Source organism: Thamnophis elegans, chromosome 10 (genome assembly GCF_009769535.1).
Source record: "Thamnophis elegans isolate rThaEle1 chromosome 10, rThaEle1.pri, whole genome shotgun sequence".
Lineage (NCBI taxonomy): Eukaryota > Metazoa > Chordata > Lepidosauria > Squamata > Colubridae > Thamnophis > Thamnophis elegans.
Genome location: NC_045550.1, coordinates 8,198,466 through 8,218,127, shown reverse-complemented (window position 1 = coordinate 8,218,127; position 19,662 = coordinate 8,198,466). Strand labels below are relative to the sequence as shown.

The 19,662-nt window shown below is 39.7% G+C and overlaps 2 protein-coding genes across 3 annotated transcripts in view; one reads left to right on the top strand and one right to left on the bottom strand.

Moving 5' to 3' along the window:
• The window catches only part of CUZD1 (CUB and zona pellucida like domains 1), a 33,462-nt gene extending 27,801 nt beyond the window's left edge, over window positions 1-5,661 (top strand). The window contains exons 6-8 of the mRNA XM_032225586.1: window positions 2,407-2,579; window positions 3,822-4,207; window positions 4,766-5,661. Coding sequence (XP_032081477.1) covers window positions 2,407-2,579; window positions 3,822-4,207; window positions 4,766-5,120 — 914 coding nt within the window. The 3' untranslated portion in view covers window positions 5,121-5,661. The remainder of the gene's footprint in view (window positions 1-2,406; window positions 2,580-3,821; window positions 4,208-4,765) is intronic.
• C10H10orf88 (chromosome 10 C10orf88 homolog) lies at window positions 5,278-16,363 on the bottom strand. Of its 2 annotated transcripts, XM_032225415.1 has the most exons (7): window positions 16,067-16,363; window positions 12,988-13,191; window positions 11,693-11,765; window positions 10,361-10,564; window positions 8,062-8,522; window positions 6,599-6,817; window positions 5,278-5,531 (listed from the first exon to the last, which is right to left on the bottom strand). In XM_032225415.1, the coding sequence occupies exons 1-7, from the start codon at window positions 16,246-16,248 to the stop codon at window positions 5,513-5,515; spliced, it is 1,362 nt and encodes a 453-aa protein (XP_032081306.1). In that variant the 5' UTR covers window positions 16,249-16,363; the 3' UTR covers window positions 5,278-5,512. The 2 variants fall into 2 exon arrangements, with proteins under 2 accessions (XP_032081306.1, XP_032081307.1); XM_032225416.1 differs by lacking the exon at window positions 5,278-5,531 and having other exon boundaries at window positions 5,566-6,817; window positions 16,067-16,362.
• Between the last annotated feature and the right edge of the window lie 3,299 nt (window positions 16,364-19,662).

Below are 19,662 nucleotides of genomic sequence, written 5' to 3'. Positions count from 1 at the left end.
ATTTTAATTTTAATTTAATTATCAAAATTTATATGCCACCCAATCCCGAAGGACTCCGGGCGGCTTACAAAAAGAAGAGGAAAGAAAATAATAAAAAATAAAAAAGACAGATTTAAAATAACAACACATGCATTCGTTCTGATCGGGGCTGGACCTCAACAATGAGGTCACCAGCCCCAGGCCTGCTGGAATAGCCAGGTTTTAACAGCTTTTCTGAAGGCCATGAGAGTGGGTATGGTCCGGATCTCTGGGGGTAGCTGATTCCAAAGAGTCGGAGCAGCCACAGAGAAGGCTCTCCTCCGGGGGCCCGCCAGCCGACACTGTCTGGCTGACGGCATCTGAAGGAGGCCCAATCTGTGGGATCTTACTGGCCGCTGGGAGGTATGTGGCAGTAGGCGGTCTCGAAGGTAGAAGATTTATTCTTCCAATGATGTCTTGTATCTAAATCTGCTTTATGACATCTCTTCTAGGTTGGGAAACATGGCAAGGATTTTGTCCTTATTTCAAGTTATGACTAGTTTAACCTCGGCACAAACACACCCAGATATTCCATCCATCACCAAAGATTCCTATTTTTTAATTTGTGCCTTCAAGTCAGTTTTGACTCCCGGCTAGTATGGAAACAAGACTCTGTAGGAACTTTCTTGGCAGGGTTTTGGAATTGGTTTACTATTGCTTGTTTCCTTGGGCTTAAAGGATGACCAGCTGAAAATCACTCGGTTGGCTCTCTGCCTAAGAACTAGAACTCACCACCACACCAAACTAGCTCTCAGTACAATTACACCTCACTATAATTATATACACCTGATGCAGGGGTGGGTTTCTCGCCCTGTTCCAACCGGTTCGGTTGGAACGGGGCCGGCAGCGTCCTCATGCACACACGCGGCGTGCACATGCACACGCGCAGCGCACGCATGCATACTAGCATCTGTGCGATGCTCCAGTTGCTCCTGGAGGATCGCGCAGGCGCTGTATGCGTCCTGCGCATGCGTGGAAGCGCAGAACTCGTCAAAACCGGGTAAGGAGCGCGGGCGGGCGCGCCCTTCGCCGTTCCCGGAAGTTACTTACTTCCGGGTTCGCCGACCAACCGGTTCGCAGGGACCGCCGCGAACCGGTTGAAACCCACCCCTGACCTGATGACATGTAAGATCATTTATTTCTTTATACAAGTTCTATAGCGGCCACAGCAATGTCACAACAATAACTCTGGGCAATATACAAAGTTAAAACCAAATATTTAGACAATCCAAATAATAAATATTCAAGGTCACATACAGCTAATTGCAATTTACAAATTAAAACATCAGCTAGCAGATGTTTTGGGGGAGGGTACTTTTTAAAACTCCAAGTTAGTTCAAAATGCAGCAATTATGAGAAATCCTAAAAAGATCCCATGCTGAAAGCACTGAGCTTTCCTGGGATCTCTGCCTGTAGGATTATAACATCATACAGAGAACAATGATGCTGTATCTTGAACCGTATTTTTTTTACTCTGTTTACAGAGTAGCTGTTATAGAAGCTGAAATATTCTATACATTTCAGAATCAATGTACCATATCATATATTAATATCTAGCTTACACCCAAGGAAATAATTTTAATATTTTTCTTTGCCATTTTGAAAGTGCTTCAAGCTCAAAACATTTCCAAAGCGATAGTAATAGTCAGACTTCTATATGTTTTACTTTACTATTTTGCCATGGAACTAGGGTTCCCTGGGGGTCTCCCATTTATATACAAATCTGTTTAACACTGCTTTGCTTTTTCCAAGACCAAAGTCTTGGTTAGAAGCTACTTATTAGAGGTGTTTTGGTTTTATGAAACAAAAAGGAAAAAAAAGATCTCTTTTTCACTCAAAACAATTTTATAACCTCTATCATCTCCTTTTAAATTATTCTGCAATACAGTGATGGGTTTCAAACATTTTTCGAACCTACTCTGTGGGTGTGGCCTCCTTTGTGGGAGTGGCTTGCCGGCCATGTTACCTGGTGGGAGTGGCTTGCTGGCCATGTGTTTTCTTTCTCTCTCTCTCTCTTTCCTTCATTTTGTCTCTCTGTCCCTTTTTCCTTTTTTTCTTTCATCTCTCTCACTTTTTATTTCTTTTTTTATTTCTTTCTTTCTCTTTCTCTTTCTCTCTGTGTGTGAGTCTGTCTGTCTGTCTGTGTGTCAGTGGTGGGTTTCAAAAATTTTTGGAACCTCTTCTGTAGGTGTGGCCTGCTTTCCGGGTCCACTGGTGGAACCTCTTCTAACCGGTTCGGTAGATTTGACGAACCGGTTCTACCGAATAGGTGCGAACTGGCAGGAACCCACCTCTGCTGCAATAGCAGTCACATACTTCCTCCTAGGAGAAAGTTTTTTAATATTATTCCTGAAACTATTCTATTTTTTCTTCTTCTTTTCCTGTTAGCATCCCTCAGTTGTTCTTCAGACAGGATGACAATTACTCTCAGCGACTTTTACTTGGCTTCTCTCAACTATAATGCAAGTTTCTTATATCTGAATGACCAAACTTGCAAGCCTATTTCCTACAATCCAGTGGTATTTTCTTTTCCAATCAACAGCTGTGGAACAATTAAAAAGGTAACATTCATCTTGCTGTGAATTCGTTTATTTTTTTCCAAAGCTGTAACTACCTTTAGTAGAGTCTCCAATCAGGGCTGAAAAAATCCAGATGAGGACTAGTTGGCAGCAGTGAGTTTTCTGTATTATACTTGTTTCTTTCAACTTGTGGTTATCACATTTTTGCAGCGAGTACTTAAGATCTTTTCTAACTTGGTCATCTCCACTATACACTATTCCTAGATTTAAACATATCAATGGCATGCAATCTTAAATGAGTCCAATATAGTTGTATAGCTCTGTACTCTGCTTTTACACCACTCAGATATGAAAAAGAACACTATCAGAGCTGTAAGTAATGGGGGCGGGGAATCCAGGGGTGGTTGCTAATCCCGTTCCAACCGGTTCGGTTGGAACGGGGCCGGCGGCGTCCTCGTGCACGCGCGCAGTTCACGCATGCGTCTTAGCACCTGCACGATGCTCCAGCTGCTCGCGGAGACTCGCGCAGGCGCTGTATGTGCCATCCAGCTGCTCGCGGAGAATCACGCAGGCACTGTATGTGCCATGCGCCTGCGTGGAAGCGCAGAAGCCTTCAAAGACTGGTAAGGAGCGCGGGCGGGCGGGTGGGCCCTTCGCCGTTCCCGGAAGTTACTTACTTCCGGGTTCGCCGACCAACCGGTTCGCGGGGACTGCCGCGAACCGGTTGAAACCCATCCCTGGGGGAATCCCATTAGAGTACAGAGATAGTTGGGAAGCACAAGGATACAATCAAACAGGATGCAAAGCGCGCTGAGCATTTACCCCAGGTCCTACTCAAATTAATGGAACTTACAAAGTGGTTACAATCCTGAATATAGAGATCAAAGCTGTAAATAGACTGCATGAAGCTCATTAGTTTCCTCGGTAGTTTTTATTTACTGGCAACAGTCTGCGTCATTAAACATCATGTGCTTTTTACAGAATTCAAATGCTGATTTTCAAAATACGTTCTTGGTTTTCAAATGGTGAAAGTAGTAGTATCAAAGAAACTGATATTGGAGGAGGCTTCTACTTATCAACGTTCTTCAATGTATTATCATATATGATTTTGTTGCTACTGGTTGTTAACATTTAAACAAAATACTTAAGTATAATTTTATAATTAGAGATTATAAAATTTCAGATTCGTGATGTATCTGTAGGTTAAAAACATTTTTTTTCTGTCTTCCAAAACGTTGTACCGTTTTTTTAAAAAATACCTTATTTCTTTTCTTTCCTTGGCAGACTGAAGGTCAAAGCATCACCTACAGCAATATTGTAACTGCCTTGCCAGCGGGCGTTATAATCACCCACCAAAAGAAAGTTGAAATTGTTGCAAAATGTATAATGGAAAACAATTCAACGGTAGAAGTTGTGTATGTAACAGAAAGTGAACATTTAGACAACACAACGGCTGTAGGTAGATACAATCTCAGCATGTCGTTCTATGAAACAGACTCCTTCTCCAAACCCATAGTTGAAACTCCCTACTTTGTCGACTTGAACCAAATGCTCTATGCACAGATCAGCCTACATTCCAGTGATCCAAATCTGGTAGTATTTGTGGATACTTGCACTGCATCTCCAGATCTTAATTCTAAATCACCAAAATATGATTTAGTTAGAACTGGGTAAGTATATTCACTGCTAATTACCATTAGGATTGACTGTAACTATAAACTTAGCTGTATTATGATACATGGAACTGATGTAAATTCCTTCATAGAGGAAAAATAGGACAAAAGTTTCATATTATATTACATACATTACTTAATTATTTAGATTAAAGGTATCTGAATGACATCTAAGTACTACTTTTGTTTATAGTCAATCAAGTTCATTCTGTCTTCCTCCTTTACATATATTTAAGTCTGCTCACAAGATTCCAGGCATTTGAAAAAATAGATTAATAACCACAAGTATATAAATTGTAATACATCTCACATGGCTTTATTTTACATATGCAACAGACTAACAGGAGAAACCTTCTGGACAGAATATAAGTGGAGCTAACTATAGATTGAAAGAGTCCATGTGTCAAAGGAAAGTAAATAAATAGGTGCAGGATTGAAACATTTTTTTGCCTTAAAAGCACCTATTTACAAAGCAGTTTCTGGTAAGCATAATATATGAATGCATATAAGTTCAAGTATTAATCATGCTAAAATAATCTGAATATTCTATTTCAGATGCACTAAGGACGATTCTTTTATGGCCTATCCCATCCTTGAGCATTATGGAAGATTTAGGTTCAGATCCTTCAGATTTCTAAAACATTACCCATCAGTTTATCTTCACTGTGAAGTTTTAATTTGCGACAGCAAGAATTCTAATTCTCGCTGCACCAAAGGTTGCATTTCTAGGCATAAGAGAGGGATTTCCTCCTACAAATGGAAAGGCGATGCAGTGATTGGACCCCTCAGACTGAAAGGAGAAGAAAGTTCCATGGATCGATCAGGTGAGAATGTTTTCTTGGAACTGACTACATTAGTAGATTTAACAGGTTTCATTGGCAACCGTTTAAGAGCACCTTCAGTATTATAAATAGCAAGCAAATCATGCTACCATTGAACTGCAGACAAGCAGAACTGCCAGTACTCCATCTCTAGCCAATCAATCAAAATACTGGTTAAAAAAAGGAATTTTTTAGCCAACAATTTTCAAGATTTTATTTTAAAAGTATTGTTCCATGATTTTGGAATTTGCAAAGACCTCGTAACCTCCTTTTGTCTTCTGTTTTGTTTTTTTTATATTCAGCCATTTCTAGTGAGGTTTATCCAGAAGGAAGTCTTAATGCACAGCCCCAAATCCTATATATCCTTGCATTCGTTGTGTTGGCCGCAAACACAGTACTCCTGGTTGGTCTAGCAGCAAAGCGGCTCATCGCTCGAGAAACCGGATACAGATACCAGAAACTGAGTCACTAACAAGGATCTTCATCTGACTGTTTCACATCTACAGAGATATGAATGGAATGTTCTGTTGTCTTTCCATGATTTTTCTCTTAAAAGGACAATTTCAATTAAAATAAATGAATTAAACAGCATTAAACTCATCTGGAAGGGAAATAGCCAAATACAAAACATATATACATCCAGTTACATCAGATACCACCACCACCACCCCCGGAAATTGAGGAAACTTATGGTGATAAATATGATTCTTCTCTTTCCACACTTTCTTCTTCTGGTGAATTTTTCAGGAGACACAGATGGCTGCAGGGAAGAAAATGGCCAGGAATATTCTCCTTCCATGAGCTCCTTCATGTTAAACTTATTTTTAGGCAAACTCTTTAACCTTCTGTGTTTATATATTAATACACAAACATTTAAGGAAACTACTGAAAGTGTACATGAATAAATCATTCGAGGCAAAATAGTTCTTGATGTCAGAAATCATTTGATTCTATTGCTGTACTGCAAAAATTCATGCTATGTATAATATTTGCCAATGAACCATTGTCAAATAGAGTTACACATATACAAAATAAGATCAGAGTAAATACATTTTTGAAATATCTAGTAGTTCTATATGGATAACAAGACCGGATACAGAATGTGTCAATGACTCCTTTCCCTTAATTAATCTGCTTTTTTTTCTAAGATTGAAGATTAATTTAGAATTCAGAATGAATGGATGTAATTTAATTATTTTATGTGAAATTGCCCTATAATAGACTATAAAAATCTTGTTAAATGTTGATAAAGCTGCAAAGCACTTTATTTAGAATGGTTCAAAATAATTTAGTAAGACACTTTATCATGCCCAAAACTTATTTTTAAATAGTTACGAATAAATAGGTCATAAGCAGATGTAGAAAATACTCTCAAATGTAAAAAAAATACTTATTTTGCACATTACGGATATATAACAATTAACATTAGCATATAATACTTGCAAAATTACAGAAAAAGTACAAAATCTGAGGTGTAAATGTTTACAAGCTTATAAGCAAAAAGTTTGTAAAACAGACCCGGCCTTATAAAACATATTGGTGTTTGATTTTTATAAGTATTTCCTACCTCTTCCCATCTGTGCTTTCTTCTTTCAAAGGACCACATTCTTGAGAAACAAGATGCAAATTATTAACCAAATCCATGACTGCGGCAAGTTTATTATCAACATGTTCCTGAAGTTTTTGCATACGTAGGTCAATATAATCCATTAATCTCTTCTCTGTCAGGTCGATCTTTTGGGACATGAATTTTTCCAAATACAGACAAATATGCTGCTGTTCTAAACTGCAGAAAAATGCAAAGAATCAAAAACTGATCCATGCTATCCAAAAGTATAAATTATGTATCTTAAATGGCATGAATTTAACAAATACCCCAGTAGAATATCTGACAATGAACGATCAAAATCTGAAAATCTTCCAAAACTAACACTTAATAGTACATATAATTAATATTAATAATTTAGAAATCTTAAATGTGTCTTTTTAAATGTTAAGCAGTATCATCTACCACTTTCTAGCTGGTCAAATGAGTAGATTTATTAAATTAAGTCAATCAAATACCTCTGGTAAGGCAGGAAGCAAAATATGGTTATAGCCACTTAAGGCATACAATTTTTCAGTATTTGAGTACAGATAATTATTACACTACATTGGAACTGGAAAAGGACACTATTATGTTTCAATATGAGTTCTGTGAATTATTGTGCCCAGTGCTTCTACAAGTTTGTTGGATTTTTATTACTGATGTATTATTTCATGTTCTTAACACTGTTAGCTACTCACAATCACTTGATAAGTGGACCCCCATATAAGCTGAATGAGCAAATAAATATCTTTCTTTTTCTGTGATTTCATGCCAGCATCTTAAAACTGATTTAAAGAGATAATTTAGGGAACCAGTAGATATTCAGAAAATAACTGCCTAGTTAACTAGCTTTCAAATTCAACTGATTAATCTTTTGTATAGTTCCTGCTATTAGAGTGCAAAGATTTATGGAAAGTGAACCATTCAGAAATTAGCAATTTGGGTGATCTCAACTTTAATGTATTAAAAAAAAATCCAGCTAAATTTAAACTCACCCAATGATGAAAGGTTTTGTTAACAGTTACTTAATTCAACTGCCTGGTAAAATTGACCTTATTTTTTCAAAGGGCGGGCAAGGATAGTTGATGCGCAAAATATACATTGCAACGCTTATTGCAAAGCCTCTCAACTATCAAACGACAACCCGGCCTTCACGTGGTGCCCCCCGTTCCCACCAATCGGGCTCTGTCGACCCTTGGGACTGGTGTCCCCTTGGGTATATCCAGCCGAAACAGCTTCCATGGAGGTGTTCGTCTAACCACTCTGCGTCACTTCAAACTAGCCCAGGACCGAAAACAGTGGCGTCAAATTTCCATGGAAGTCGCCTATACCCACGATGGGTGAAGAGGCGTCAAGTACAAGTACAAGTACAAGTATTTTTTCAAAGAGGCATTTTGAGACCAATTTTAAAAATGGATTTTTTTTTTTCAATACAAACTCACCCAACAGTTTGAATTCCATCTTTCTGGGAAGCAAACTTTTTTTCACAGCATTTATCCTTTTCATCTATGGATAGGCGATCTACTTGACCACACACTGTTTGAAGAAGTGGAAGCAGCAATGTGGAATTAGGTATATTTGAATTTTCACTTCCTCGTTCTTGAAAAAACGATGCCAGCAACCCTTTACAGTCACTTTCAGAATGTACAGTACAAGACTGAAGTCCAGGGAGCTCAAATATATTACCTGTAACCTGTTTGGTTATCTTGGAGTGGGCATTCAAATCTTCTGCAACTGTTTTAGCTACCAAATTAGCTTTTAAAAGAGAAGGTCCATTGGATAAGTGGCCTAACCGTTCAAAGTCAGATGCCTCTTTCAATCCATCCATGGGATGATTTTTTCCACACACAAAGCCATTTCCTCCTAAGATGTTTTGTAACTTGCCTCCAAAAGAAATTCCATTCTGATAGAAATAAAATTCATGGTCTCATTAATTTAGATATACTGTATAACCCAATAAAATAATTGTACAATTTCTAATCGATTTCCAATAGTATCTTTTGTATATTGCAGACTCACATTGAACTCTACATGGGGCAGCCCTTGAAGAGCATTCGGAGACTTCAACTCGTCCAGAATGCAGCCACGCGAGCGATTGTGGGTGCACCTCGGTACACCCACTTTACACCTAGCCTCCGCGAGCTGCACTGGCTACCGATCAGTCTCCGGATACGCTTCAAAGTGCTAGTCGTAACTTATAAAGCCCTTCATGGTATTGGATCTGGGTACTTGAGAGACCGCCTGCTGCCAATTACCTCCCAAAGACCCATTAGATCACACAGGATTGGCCTCCTCCGGGTTCCGTCTACTAGCCAATGCCACCTGGCTACTACCCGGGGGAGGGCCTTCTCTGTGGCAGCTCCGGCCCTCTGGAACGAACTCCCTGCAGGGATTCGGACCCTCACCTCTCTCCAGGCCTTCCGAAAAGCCGTCAAAACCTGGCTTTGCCGGCAGGCCTGGGGTTGATGAGTTCCCCTCCCCTCTCGACTTGTGTGGTTGTGTGATTCTTGCTTATTTTAATTATTTGTATTCTGTTCTATGTTCCCCTTTTCCCCTTTTGAGTTGTTCGCCGCCCTGAGTCCCTCCCGGAGAAGGGCGGCATACAAATAATAAAATTCAATTCAATTCAATTGGTGAATATTCCCCTTATTGGAAAACCATTTGCTCAATCCATTGCTTTTCTAGTAATTTTCTGAAATTCAATCAATTGGCTCCTGCTAACCAGGGGGAGGAACCAATCAGGGAATTAGTCTGGAAATGCAATGTGGGCATAACAGGGCAAGGTCCAATCCCCCTTGAATATTGTCAAATCTAGTTTGGCCCAGATGCAAACTGTCAACGTCTTATGAAATAAGCATGAGCAAGAAAGTAGCTAATGGAATTCTTCATTGAGTTGTGTGAGATTTGATTATCCATGCCTAACAGGTTGTTTGAGAATATTTTATTGAACTTGACTTTGTTTTACTATAATCTTTGATAGAAAGACATAAATAATTTGGAGCTTTCAATGAGAAAGTATCAATGGAGGCTCTTTTTATTGTTATCTTAAATGCACATTGTGCTAAATGTGGAATGAACAAGACAAATGAAAAGGAGAGTAACAATGAAAGAGAAGAATATAATTGCATTTTCACCATTGTTTTCTTCATTGCTAGACTGATCCAGAACCATGATAATTAATGAATACTTTTCAAACGACACCCACCATTCACATTTAAATAGTTATGAGATGAATCATCAGTGCAATTTTCTTGGCAATAATATGGAAAATGTTTGCCATCCTCTAGTTCACCCCCCCCCCCACCCCCGCCTTCAGACTATCCTTTAACTCTGGACTCAGGTTGCCTCGCAATCTACTTTTGGAGTCTAATTGGAAGGTTCACAAGTTGCCATATAATTTCAATTTATGTATACCCTACATTTCCAGACCAGTGTTGTAACTTTGTGTTACATATTTATCTATTTATTGATCTTCACTATGCAAAATGCCACAAAATTAGTCTGAAAATATAAATTTAATAATAAAATTTAAACAAGGAAAGCTATAAACAGAAATTCTACTACATAACTAAATTTTGTAGGAGACATTTGAAAGGTGGCAAAACCTGCCTTTATTTCAATTAACAGCACACAAATAATACACAAGTTGAGAATACAAATATCCCACATTATACAGTCCCTTCTATTTCTTGCGCATAAAAAGGACATTTTATGAACGGTGTTTTGTAAATGGTAACTTACCTTCTGTTGAAAACGAACCATATCGAGGAGTTGTTGTGCCCCAGGTGATAATTTGGATCCCATTGATTCCATTATAGTTTGTACTTTATCTAGGTCTATTCCTGATCCTAATGTAACACTTGGCACCGTTTTTGCACAGGCTGACTGGACTTGTACTATGATTTTATTGATGAGTACTCTTTGTTTTTCATTGATGGACAATAGCTAGTGAAGAGAGAATTCTGGTGAATTGAGGAAATAATTCAATTAATTTAAGACACTCTTTTAAAAAAATGACCTCCAACTGTCTCCTCTTAACTGTCATTGTAAACTTTATGCACGTACTAATAATAGGTCTGATATAACTAAACATAAGTGAATAATATGACTAGGTTGAAGCAAAACATTAAAATTTGTTGTTAGATAGCATTAAAGCCACAATTTCAAGAAGGACTAGTTTCTTGATTCTGCACTAGTGATTCCAAGCTTACATTTTATAGAACTTTTGAGAGCAAATTGCCAATTACGTCAGTAAACATGAGTTTCTAATCTTTTATTTTCTGTAAAATGGAGAATGATGTTGAGTGAACCTCCTTTCTATTTTTCTCTGAATCAATTTTATATTAGTTAGGCATATTGAGTCTCACAGGCCAAGGATGGAGGTTAAAGAATTGAGGAAAGTTTTGGGGTAGAAACAGGAAAACATGGGACTGGAAGATGGGTTTATTGCATGCTTGCAACTGGGAAGGAATAGTTTTTCAGGGTAAACTCTTGGTGCTTCTAAAAGTTATCAATATGTCTCCCTATCATAGTTTACTTGTGCTATACTGCTTTTTGCTTTTGTTTACAAAAAAGGGAGAGATATAATTAAAATCTGCTTATAATCAAAATGTCTGGAATATCAGATTAAAGGAAATGGTCTTTTTTTTTACGACTTCCAAAATGTAAAAGGGAACAGAATAATTTTATTTATCACCATTAGAGATGTGCAAGGCATTCAACAGAGGCTTCTTTATAAAGCGTTATCTCTTCTCAAAGCAGCTCTATCACTGGAAGGCCTGTACAACGCTTCAAATATTGTTTCAAGCAGTTTGCAGGTATGCATGTCAACCTGCTTTATTTGCAGTTTCAGAAGCGTTGCCTATGTATACAGATACATACAATGTACAGACAGCTGGAGAAAGTTTTCAAAGAAGCTGCAATCCAGTTGTTTCAATGCTTTCAGGAGTACTCCTTCGCACATCATCATACTTTGCAAAGGCCCTCTTTTGAATAATTTGTAAAGCTGATGGAGTTATCTTTTAAAAAATGAGCCAAAAATTCAAGAGGTTTTTTTTTTTTTTAATAACCTACCTTAATCTTACAAGAAACCGTTGAGGGCTCCAATTTAACATACTTTTTGTATAGTGAAGCCTGATCACCGTTGCTAGAAAAAAGTAAAATGAAGGAATTGTAAAGTTTTTATAATGCTGCATCATTGAAATAGTTTTCCATTTAAAAAAATACAAGAAATGCTCTCTTTTTTTTCAAAATGCCACTTACATATTGTCCAGTAAACCAGAGAGCACTACTACGTTTTCAAATATTACAAACTTTCAATAGCACCTACGTTTCTTAGTAATCCGCAAAATACCAGCAGTTACTTAAATATAGCAAAAAGATAAAGACCCCACTCACAATCCAGAAATTCTATGTACATAGGCAAGCACTTCAGGGTTAACACAGGGTACCTCTATCAAATGAAGTACTCATTGATTTCCACTGAAAGTTTTTTTCCCCAAAATCACAAGAATAGAAAAGTAGACATTAAGAGCTACAGGGAGATGGTTGAGAAAACTGCAATGAGGAAAAAGCTTAATGCTCAGCAGGAGCTCCAAAAATGAACTTTAGGGTTTTTTTTTAAGCTATTTTGGAAAAAACATCAAAAATAAATGTTATAGAGATAATCCATATATGATTAAAGCTCTGTTCCAGGATTATTTTTAAATAAACCTCTTGGAAGCAACCTGGCTATAAGAGTTATCCTCTCCTTATATAATTTGAGCATGTATAAATAATCATTTTTTTCTTTCATGAAATGAAACATTAAGATCTCTACCCAACATGTCAAAATTATTAACATCATATCTATTATATTCCTGCTATCCCAACATGTTTCTTTAGGAGAAAGAACTTTCAAAAATGTTCTAACCAATCATCAAAATGTTCCTTTCGGTTTCACTGCATTAGCAAAACACAGTCTACATACCAATAAGAAGGCAGAAGAAAAAACCATCAAGCCACATTACTGACATATATTAAAATATTTTGAGTATATACTTTCTGGAAGTCTTATCTGTGAGACTGACTATAACCTATAGAGCTGAGGTGGCGCAGTGGGTAGAGTGCAGTACTGCAGGCCACTTCAGCTGATTGTTATCTGGAGTTCAGTGGTTCAAATCTCACCGGCTCAAGGTTGACTCAGCCTTCCATCCTTCCGAGGTGGGTAAAATGAGGACCCAGATTGTGGGGATGATATGCTGACTCTGTAAACCGCTTAGAGAGGGCTGGAAGCCCTATGAAGCGGTATATAAGTCTAACTGCTAACTAACTAACTAACCTCATTATATTGTTGACTGAATCAATGCTGGAAAGACAAAACAACTGACCTGCCGTGATTGACAGTAAACACTCGCTCTCCTCTTCCAGTTCCGTAGTATTCATCTCCTAAGTACACTTCCATGTTCCTTGCTTCACTTACAATAGTTAGACAGACAATTTCTTCAGCGCCACATGGATCACAGTTCAAGTAGAGCAAACAGGGAACTACACCGTCATCATTTATTTGTCCTTCAAGAACGACAACATTCTGACTATATTAAGAGAGAAAGGTTATCTTAAGTTACTCATTTGAACATCAGTACCTCTTGGAAACAAACATTTCAAACGTATATGACAAAAATCCGAAAATATCTCTCCCATGGCTAAAATTTTACACAGGCATTTAAATGGTTATCTCTTCAAAGTTTTATTGCAGTTACATGAAGAAGTGGTTTCTCCTACCCTTTGAAGAGAGAGGCTGAATTTAGATTCAAAAAACAGACGCATGGACTACTGAAAGGGAGAAAATATATCTTGAGTCCAAAAACTGTATAGCGTCCATACATAAAAGAACTGAAAACTGTGCATTATTATGTTTAAATCTATCTAGCTTATTTTAGGATCTGCACTGGAGCTTTTTCGCAGCCAAGAATGAATGACTAATGAAATAAATGAATATGAACTGAATACAAAAATGAGTTATCAATATTAAACAAGTACGTTGAGATGATTTTATTACACAGGTAGTCCTTGCTTAATAAACAATAACTGGGACCGCCTACTAGCATACTATCTGTTGTGGCCTGGCAGGAGCCGTTGGAGCTGCCGCCAGACTCCGACAGCAAGGGGTCTTATGAGTGGGCCCTGGAGGAGGTGGAGGACCCTGGACAGGGTTCCGACTCCGAGCAGGGCGAGGAGTGACTGGTTGGCCACCAGGTGGCGTCTGAGCCTTGGATCAGTGGGGAGGAGACAAGAATGAGTGATCCAGAAAACACCTGTGAGTTGTTCCAGGATGCACGCCATCGAAGGGCTACTCGGCGTCAAGAACAAGGGCGCAATTACAAGAGGTGATTACGCTCAGCTGATGCTCATTAAGATCCTCTCCTGATTATAAAAGAGACTGCTTGTGCCAGCCTTTCTGCAGAAGTCAACGTTAAGGACTAACAAGAAACAAACTTGGCAGGCTGGATTGCTGCCAGAGTTTGTTTGCATTGCTGCCAAGTTTTGTAGGACTTGCTGCCAGAGTGCTTATCTCTTTGTATATGTGGCTTGCAGCCAACGAGAGTCTTGACTTATTAAAAGAACCTTCTCATTTACGTTGGTTTCAGCTTTCGTTCCTGGACGGAGGGGGGGTGGGTCAGAACAACTATCTATGCTAAGCAACATAGTCATAAAAAAGCAATGTCACATGACTGCGCCAATTAATATGGCAGTTACAGCACTTGTTGCAAATCCTCCATTTTGTTAGGTGTGACATCACATTATTGCCATTTGCGACCTCCTGCCAGATTTCCCCACTGACATGGTTAATCAGAAGCCAGGAGTGAAGGTTGCAAATGGCAATCCATGCAATGCTGCAACCATTTTAATTGTGAGCTGGTTGCCAAGAGTTCAAAATTGCAACCACACTGCCGTAGGGATGCTGCAACAATGAGGGCCAGTAATAATCACCTTATTCAGTGTCATAGTAACTTTGGTCTCTGAATGAGTGGTCATCCAAATGAAGACTACCTATGCAGAGAATGAATGAGGACCAAGCATGAACTAAATCAATAAAGGAAGATAAAACAGGTCCAGGAGAAAGGTAAGCCCAAGAAAGCTGTGACTGGATGCAGGTGGTGAGAACTCAAAAAGAGGGAGGTAGAGAAATTAAAAAAAAAAAAAAAAAGCCCATGAAAGGAATGGTTGCAATAGAAGCAAGGATGGATTGCACAGAATTGTTTGGATGTAATACATTACATGTAAACTAGATTTGATTCAATTTCTTTTCCTTTTATTGCCTGCCTTTCATTTATTTTGTTGCTTCTTACCCTCCACCACCCCACCCCCTTTCTGCCCTTCGCGCAATAAGGCTCAATTCAAAACAAATAAAATTCGATTTTGGACGTTTGATTTATTCACGGCACTTAGCCTGAGTTTAGCAAGTGGGAATGGAGGGGGAGAAGGGCAAGAAAATATACAGTTAACTCTCAGTAGTTCTGCTCCGAGATGTTGGAGAAGGGGCACCAGAAAAACCCCAAAATTTGTACAGGACACCAGGTGGCGCAGTGGTTAGGGTGCAGTACTGCAGGCCACTTCGGCTGACTGCTAGCTGCAGTTCGGCGGTTCAAATCTCACCGGCTCAAGGTTGACTCAGCCTTCCATCCTTCCGAGGTGGGTAAGATGAGGACCCAGACTGTGGGGGGCGATATGCTGACTCTGTAAACCGCTTAGAGAGGGCTGAAAGCCCCATGAAGCAGTATATAAGTCTAACTGCTATTGCTATTGCTATTGCTAATTGCAAAACTTAAATATTACAGTTGGTGTGGGCAGCTTTTAATGGCTGTTCTGTTATACAGCTCTGTTTGTGTAGTGCCAGAGTTTCCTTCATTCTGAGGTAGGAAATAAACGCAAAGCATGGTGTTCTATATAACCTATAATTGTTTTTTAATGAAAAAGAAAGACACCACCAACTAACTGCTATTGCTATTACTATTGCTATCCATTGTTTCTCCCCCTCCCATTCCCAATTGCTAATCCCACATTTAGTGCCCTGGATAAATCCAATCCTTCTATTTCAATGTTTGTAAACTGTTTTGGAAGCCTGGCTTAGCCAGCAAATCCTAACGGGCTGCGTTCAGACATCCAGGTAAACCATAAGCCGCGATTTACAGCATCCATGCAACAGCCTAAACCAGTGTTTCTCAACCTTGGAGACTTGAAGTCCTGTGGACTTCAACTCCCAGAATCCCCCAGCCAGCTGTGCTGGCTGGGGAATTCTGGGAGTTGAAGTCCACAGGACTTCAAGTCTCCAAGGTTGAGAAACACTGGCCTAAACGAATGACGGGCTTCTAAACCCGGAAATGTGAGCCTGCAACGAACTACTCGAGCACCCTGCTTTGAGGCCTTGTCCCACTTTCCCTCCCGGCCTCAAAAGGACTTTCTCACCCGTTCGGGGCTGGTTCCCAAAGCTCCTCCGCATCGAATCCCCCCGCCGGGACGACACAGAGAACCCTCGCCAGATCGCCCGGACACTTCCAGGAACAGGCGACCGAGACGCGGTGGATGCCGGCAGAGACGGCCCAGCCAACTTGGGGCGTCTCCGTCAGGCTGCTGCTCGCCATGGCCATTAAGTAGAGCCGAGCCTTGATCACTCAGCAGCCCCGGCCGGAATGAAACAACCCTGGCGGAGTAATTTTAAGGCGGAACTGAATGTCCAAAGGGCGAGTTGCTTATCGGGCATATGTTTAGTAGGACTTCTTCCGCCCTCTCACAAACGTAACCATAGACAAGGAGACTTTCTATTTTCCTGTCGTCAGTATAATAGGAAGTGAGTTGATCAAGCACGTGATAGCGTCGCGGCTCATCTTTCAGTATGGCGGCCCACCTGATTTGAGCGCTGTGGTCTGCGGGGGCGGGGCTGGGGGCGGGGCTTCCTGCAACTGTTCAACGAGATTGCACAAGACCGGTTTTTGCTGTCTGCTACGGCGCAGCCGCAGTCGCTCTTGGGCAATAGAAGTCAAGAAGGAAATTGGTGGTTATTTTAAGATTCTGGGTGCAGAATGCAATGCAATTTTTTTTTAAACAAAACTCCTGATGCTTCCAGTATTCGAGAGGAAAATTAAACTGGTCAGCATGAGTAAAAAGTGGAAAAAAGTGCCTATACTCCTTTCAGGCAATCCAAGGTTGCAGCATGCCTTGCCTCGATGCAGGGATTATAAAACTGGGTCTTCCTTGTAATAAAAAATGCAACGTGCGGTCTGTTTCCGTGTATAGCTAGATATTGTTGCAGAAAATGACAGGCTTTAGACTTCTCAGGATACAGGAAAAGTTTATTTGGCAGCCAGGTTCAGAAAGCTAGCCCATGGCTTAGCATTGCAAGTTCTGAACCACCTTCATTATCGAAGCACGCATTCTTATACATTCTCAAAAGCATCGCAACACGGAGATACTTAACACATTTCTTAGTGGTTACCTTGAGGAGAAAGCCTTATAAGGAGATGGGATATTTCTTCTCCTTTTGTTTATGGAGTACATGTTATTAAAAACTTCAATTGAACCTTGGACTTTTGACGTAGAGACATCTTGTGGTTAGGTATTGGCTTCCTGTTCTTTTGCAAGCTGCAATTCTGCCTATGTGGCTTTAATATAGAAGTAAAAGGGCTCTAAGAGGCTGTCCAGCCTGACCCAGTAGGTTTCACACTTAATAGCAATAGCAGTTAGACTTATATACCGCTTCATAGGGCTTCCAGCCCTCTCTAAGCGGTTTACAGAGTCAGCATATCACCCCCACAGTCTGGGTCCTCATTTCACCCACCTCGGAAGGATGGAAGGCTGAGTCAACCTTGAGCCGGTGAGATTAGAATCGCTGAACTGCAGATAACAGTCAGCTGAAGTGGCCTGCAGTACTGCACCCTAACCACTGCGCCACCTCGGCTCACTTTACGTCTGCTTTAATATGGAATATAAGAAATAGATTCACGTTAGGCACAAAGCCATGATTTGCTTAAGAATTGTCAGGGTTTTCCCAGTTGAGGAATCATAGATTATAAACTACATTGTGCCTTGGGCTGATGTGAAAACTTAATCAGAAATTGATTTGCATAACTATGCATAACCTTGGAAATGAATGGCTATGGAGATTCTCAGTCATCCAGGTCATGGTTGTCCCAAAGGTGTTTTTTCAAGAGGCAACTGGACTTTCTCGTTTTTCTTTGAAGATGTTTTCAAGAAGCTTCTTGGATGAGAAGCAAAACATCTTGCAGAAAGTCCAGTTGCCTTTGAAAAAGCACCTTTGGGACCTTGTAAATTAAGAATGAAGTATGTACAGTGCAGATATGCAACTTGCTGTTTGCAATGACTTTCAAAAGCTGGAGTGGAAGACATTCAGGCTTTAAAATTTAAAATAACCAATTTCGTTGTATTTATTTTGTACAATGACAATAAAAACTATACTAAAAACCCTCACATTTTGATCACTGAAACTGCAGTGTGGCAGAACAAACACAGGGAATGTAGAAATACTTTAATTTGATTAAAAGTCATGCTTTCTTAGGCTGGTTAAGCTTTATAAAATAGTTTTTTTTAGGAACTCTTAAGAGTTTGCATGACATTTTCATGTTAGTATGTTGCACAAACCAAAAATAGATGGTTCATTTTGTCAGGCAAACTCAAAATTGGTTTGGACCTGGCTACCTGAGAGACCGCCTCCTGCCATTCACCTCCCAACGACCAATAAGATCGCACAGGTTGGGCCTCCTCCATGTGCCGTCGACCGGACAATGCCGGCTGGCGGCTCCCCGAGGGAGGGCCTTCTCTGTTGCTGCACCGGCCTTATGGAACGAGCTACCCGCAGAGATCCGGACCCTTACCACTCTCCCGGCCTTCCGTAAAGCGAACAAGACCTGGCTGTTCGGGCAGGCCTGGGGCTGTTGATTAAAATCCAGCCCCACGTGATTGAATGGATGATATCTTATTTTAAATAATTGTATTTTTAATATTTTATGTTTTTACTTTTGTTGTGAGCCGCCCAGAGTCCCTAGGGAGTGGGCGGCATACAAATCTTATTAAAGTTGCAAAGGTTTGAGAAAACCATTGCTGAGTAAACCATGAGTTTTATAAATACAATTTTCATCAGACGATATGGTAAAAGTTAGAAAACAAATGGGCGTAATAAAGAGCTACACAAGAAGCTGCCAAAAGAATGGATGAGATAAAAAAATAAAGGGCTTAGTTATCTGGAAAAAAATTAATATGAAGGAATGAAGCTAAAAGGAGTATTTTAGAAATCCACTGGTTAAATTTTTTGATTCATGGGCAAATATTGGTATTTCAGTTGATTATTTCTGGCACTGCAGAAAAACCGTGGGTTGTTTAAATCTGCTTAATGACAATTGTGAAGGGGGAGAAAATATGCAAATGTATAAGAGTTAATCAAACTTAATGCTGCCAGTCTAAATCAGGGGTGTCAAACTCACAGTCTGACAGGCAGCATCTCTCTTCTCTAGAAGTGCAAGGTGCTATGGAACCAAGACCTAGCCGCATGACTACTAGACGTATGGAGAAACAAGCTAAGAAGCAACAGCATCAACAATCATCGGCCATCGATCAAGGAACTACAACAACAAATCTGGAAGCAGTGGGAGGAGCTAGACCTAAGGTTAAACAGGCCGTGCAGGAAGCTCTAAAAATGCTTCAACCAACCAAAGATGACAACTAAGATTTTAACATGGAATGTCAACGGACTGAACTCTCCACAGAAGAGGAAGAAAATATTTCATTATCTTAAACAGTTTAAGAACGCTGTAATTTGTTTGCAAGAAACTCATATCAAGTCAACTGATCAAAAATATTTGATCAACTCAAAACTTGGTCAACATTTTGCAGCTTCTGCTATGGAAAAGAAGAATGGTATAGTTGTATACTTAAGAAAAGATATGAAAGCTGAATTAATAGAAGCAGATCCCTTCGGAAGATATATTGCTTTAGACTTAATCTTAGAAGGGAAAAAGACATTACTTTTGGGAATTTATGCTCCCAATCAA

What these genes read in the sequence shown, in the direction of transcription:
- C10H10orf88 (XM_032225415.1), bottom strand. Translation starts at nt 16,248, where the DNA reads ATGGCCATGGCGAGCAGCAGCCTGACGGAGACGCCCCAAGTTGGCTGG. An exon ending in TTTACTGTCAATCACGGCAG is followed by an intron (nt 11,766 to 12,987) that starts GTCAGTTGTTTT and finishes ACTTTTTTCTAG; the next exon opens with CAACGGTGATCAGGCTTCAC. An exon ending in TGGTTCGTTTTCAACAGAAG is followed by an intron (nt 8,523 to 10,360) that starts GTAAGTTACCAT and finishes TATTTCTATCAG; the next exon opens with AATGGAATTTCTTTTGGAGG.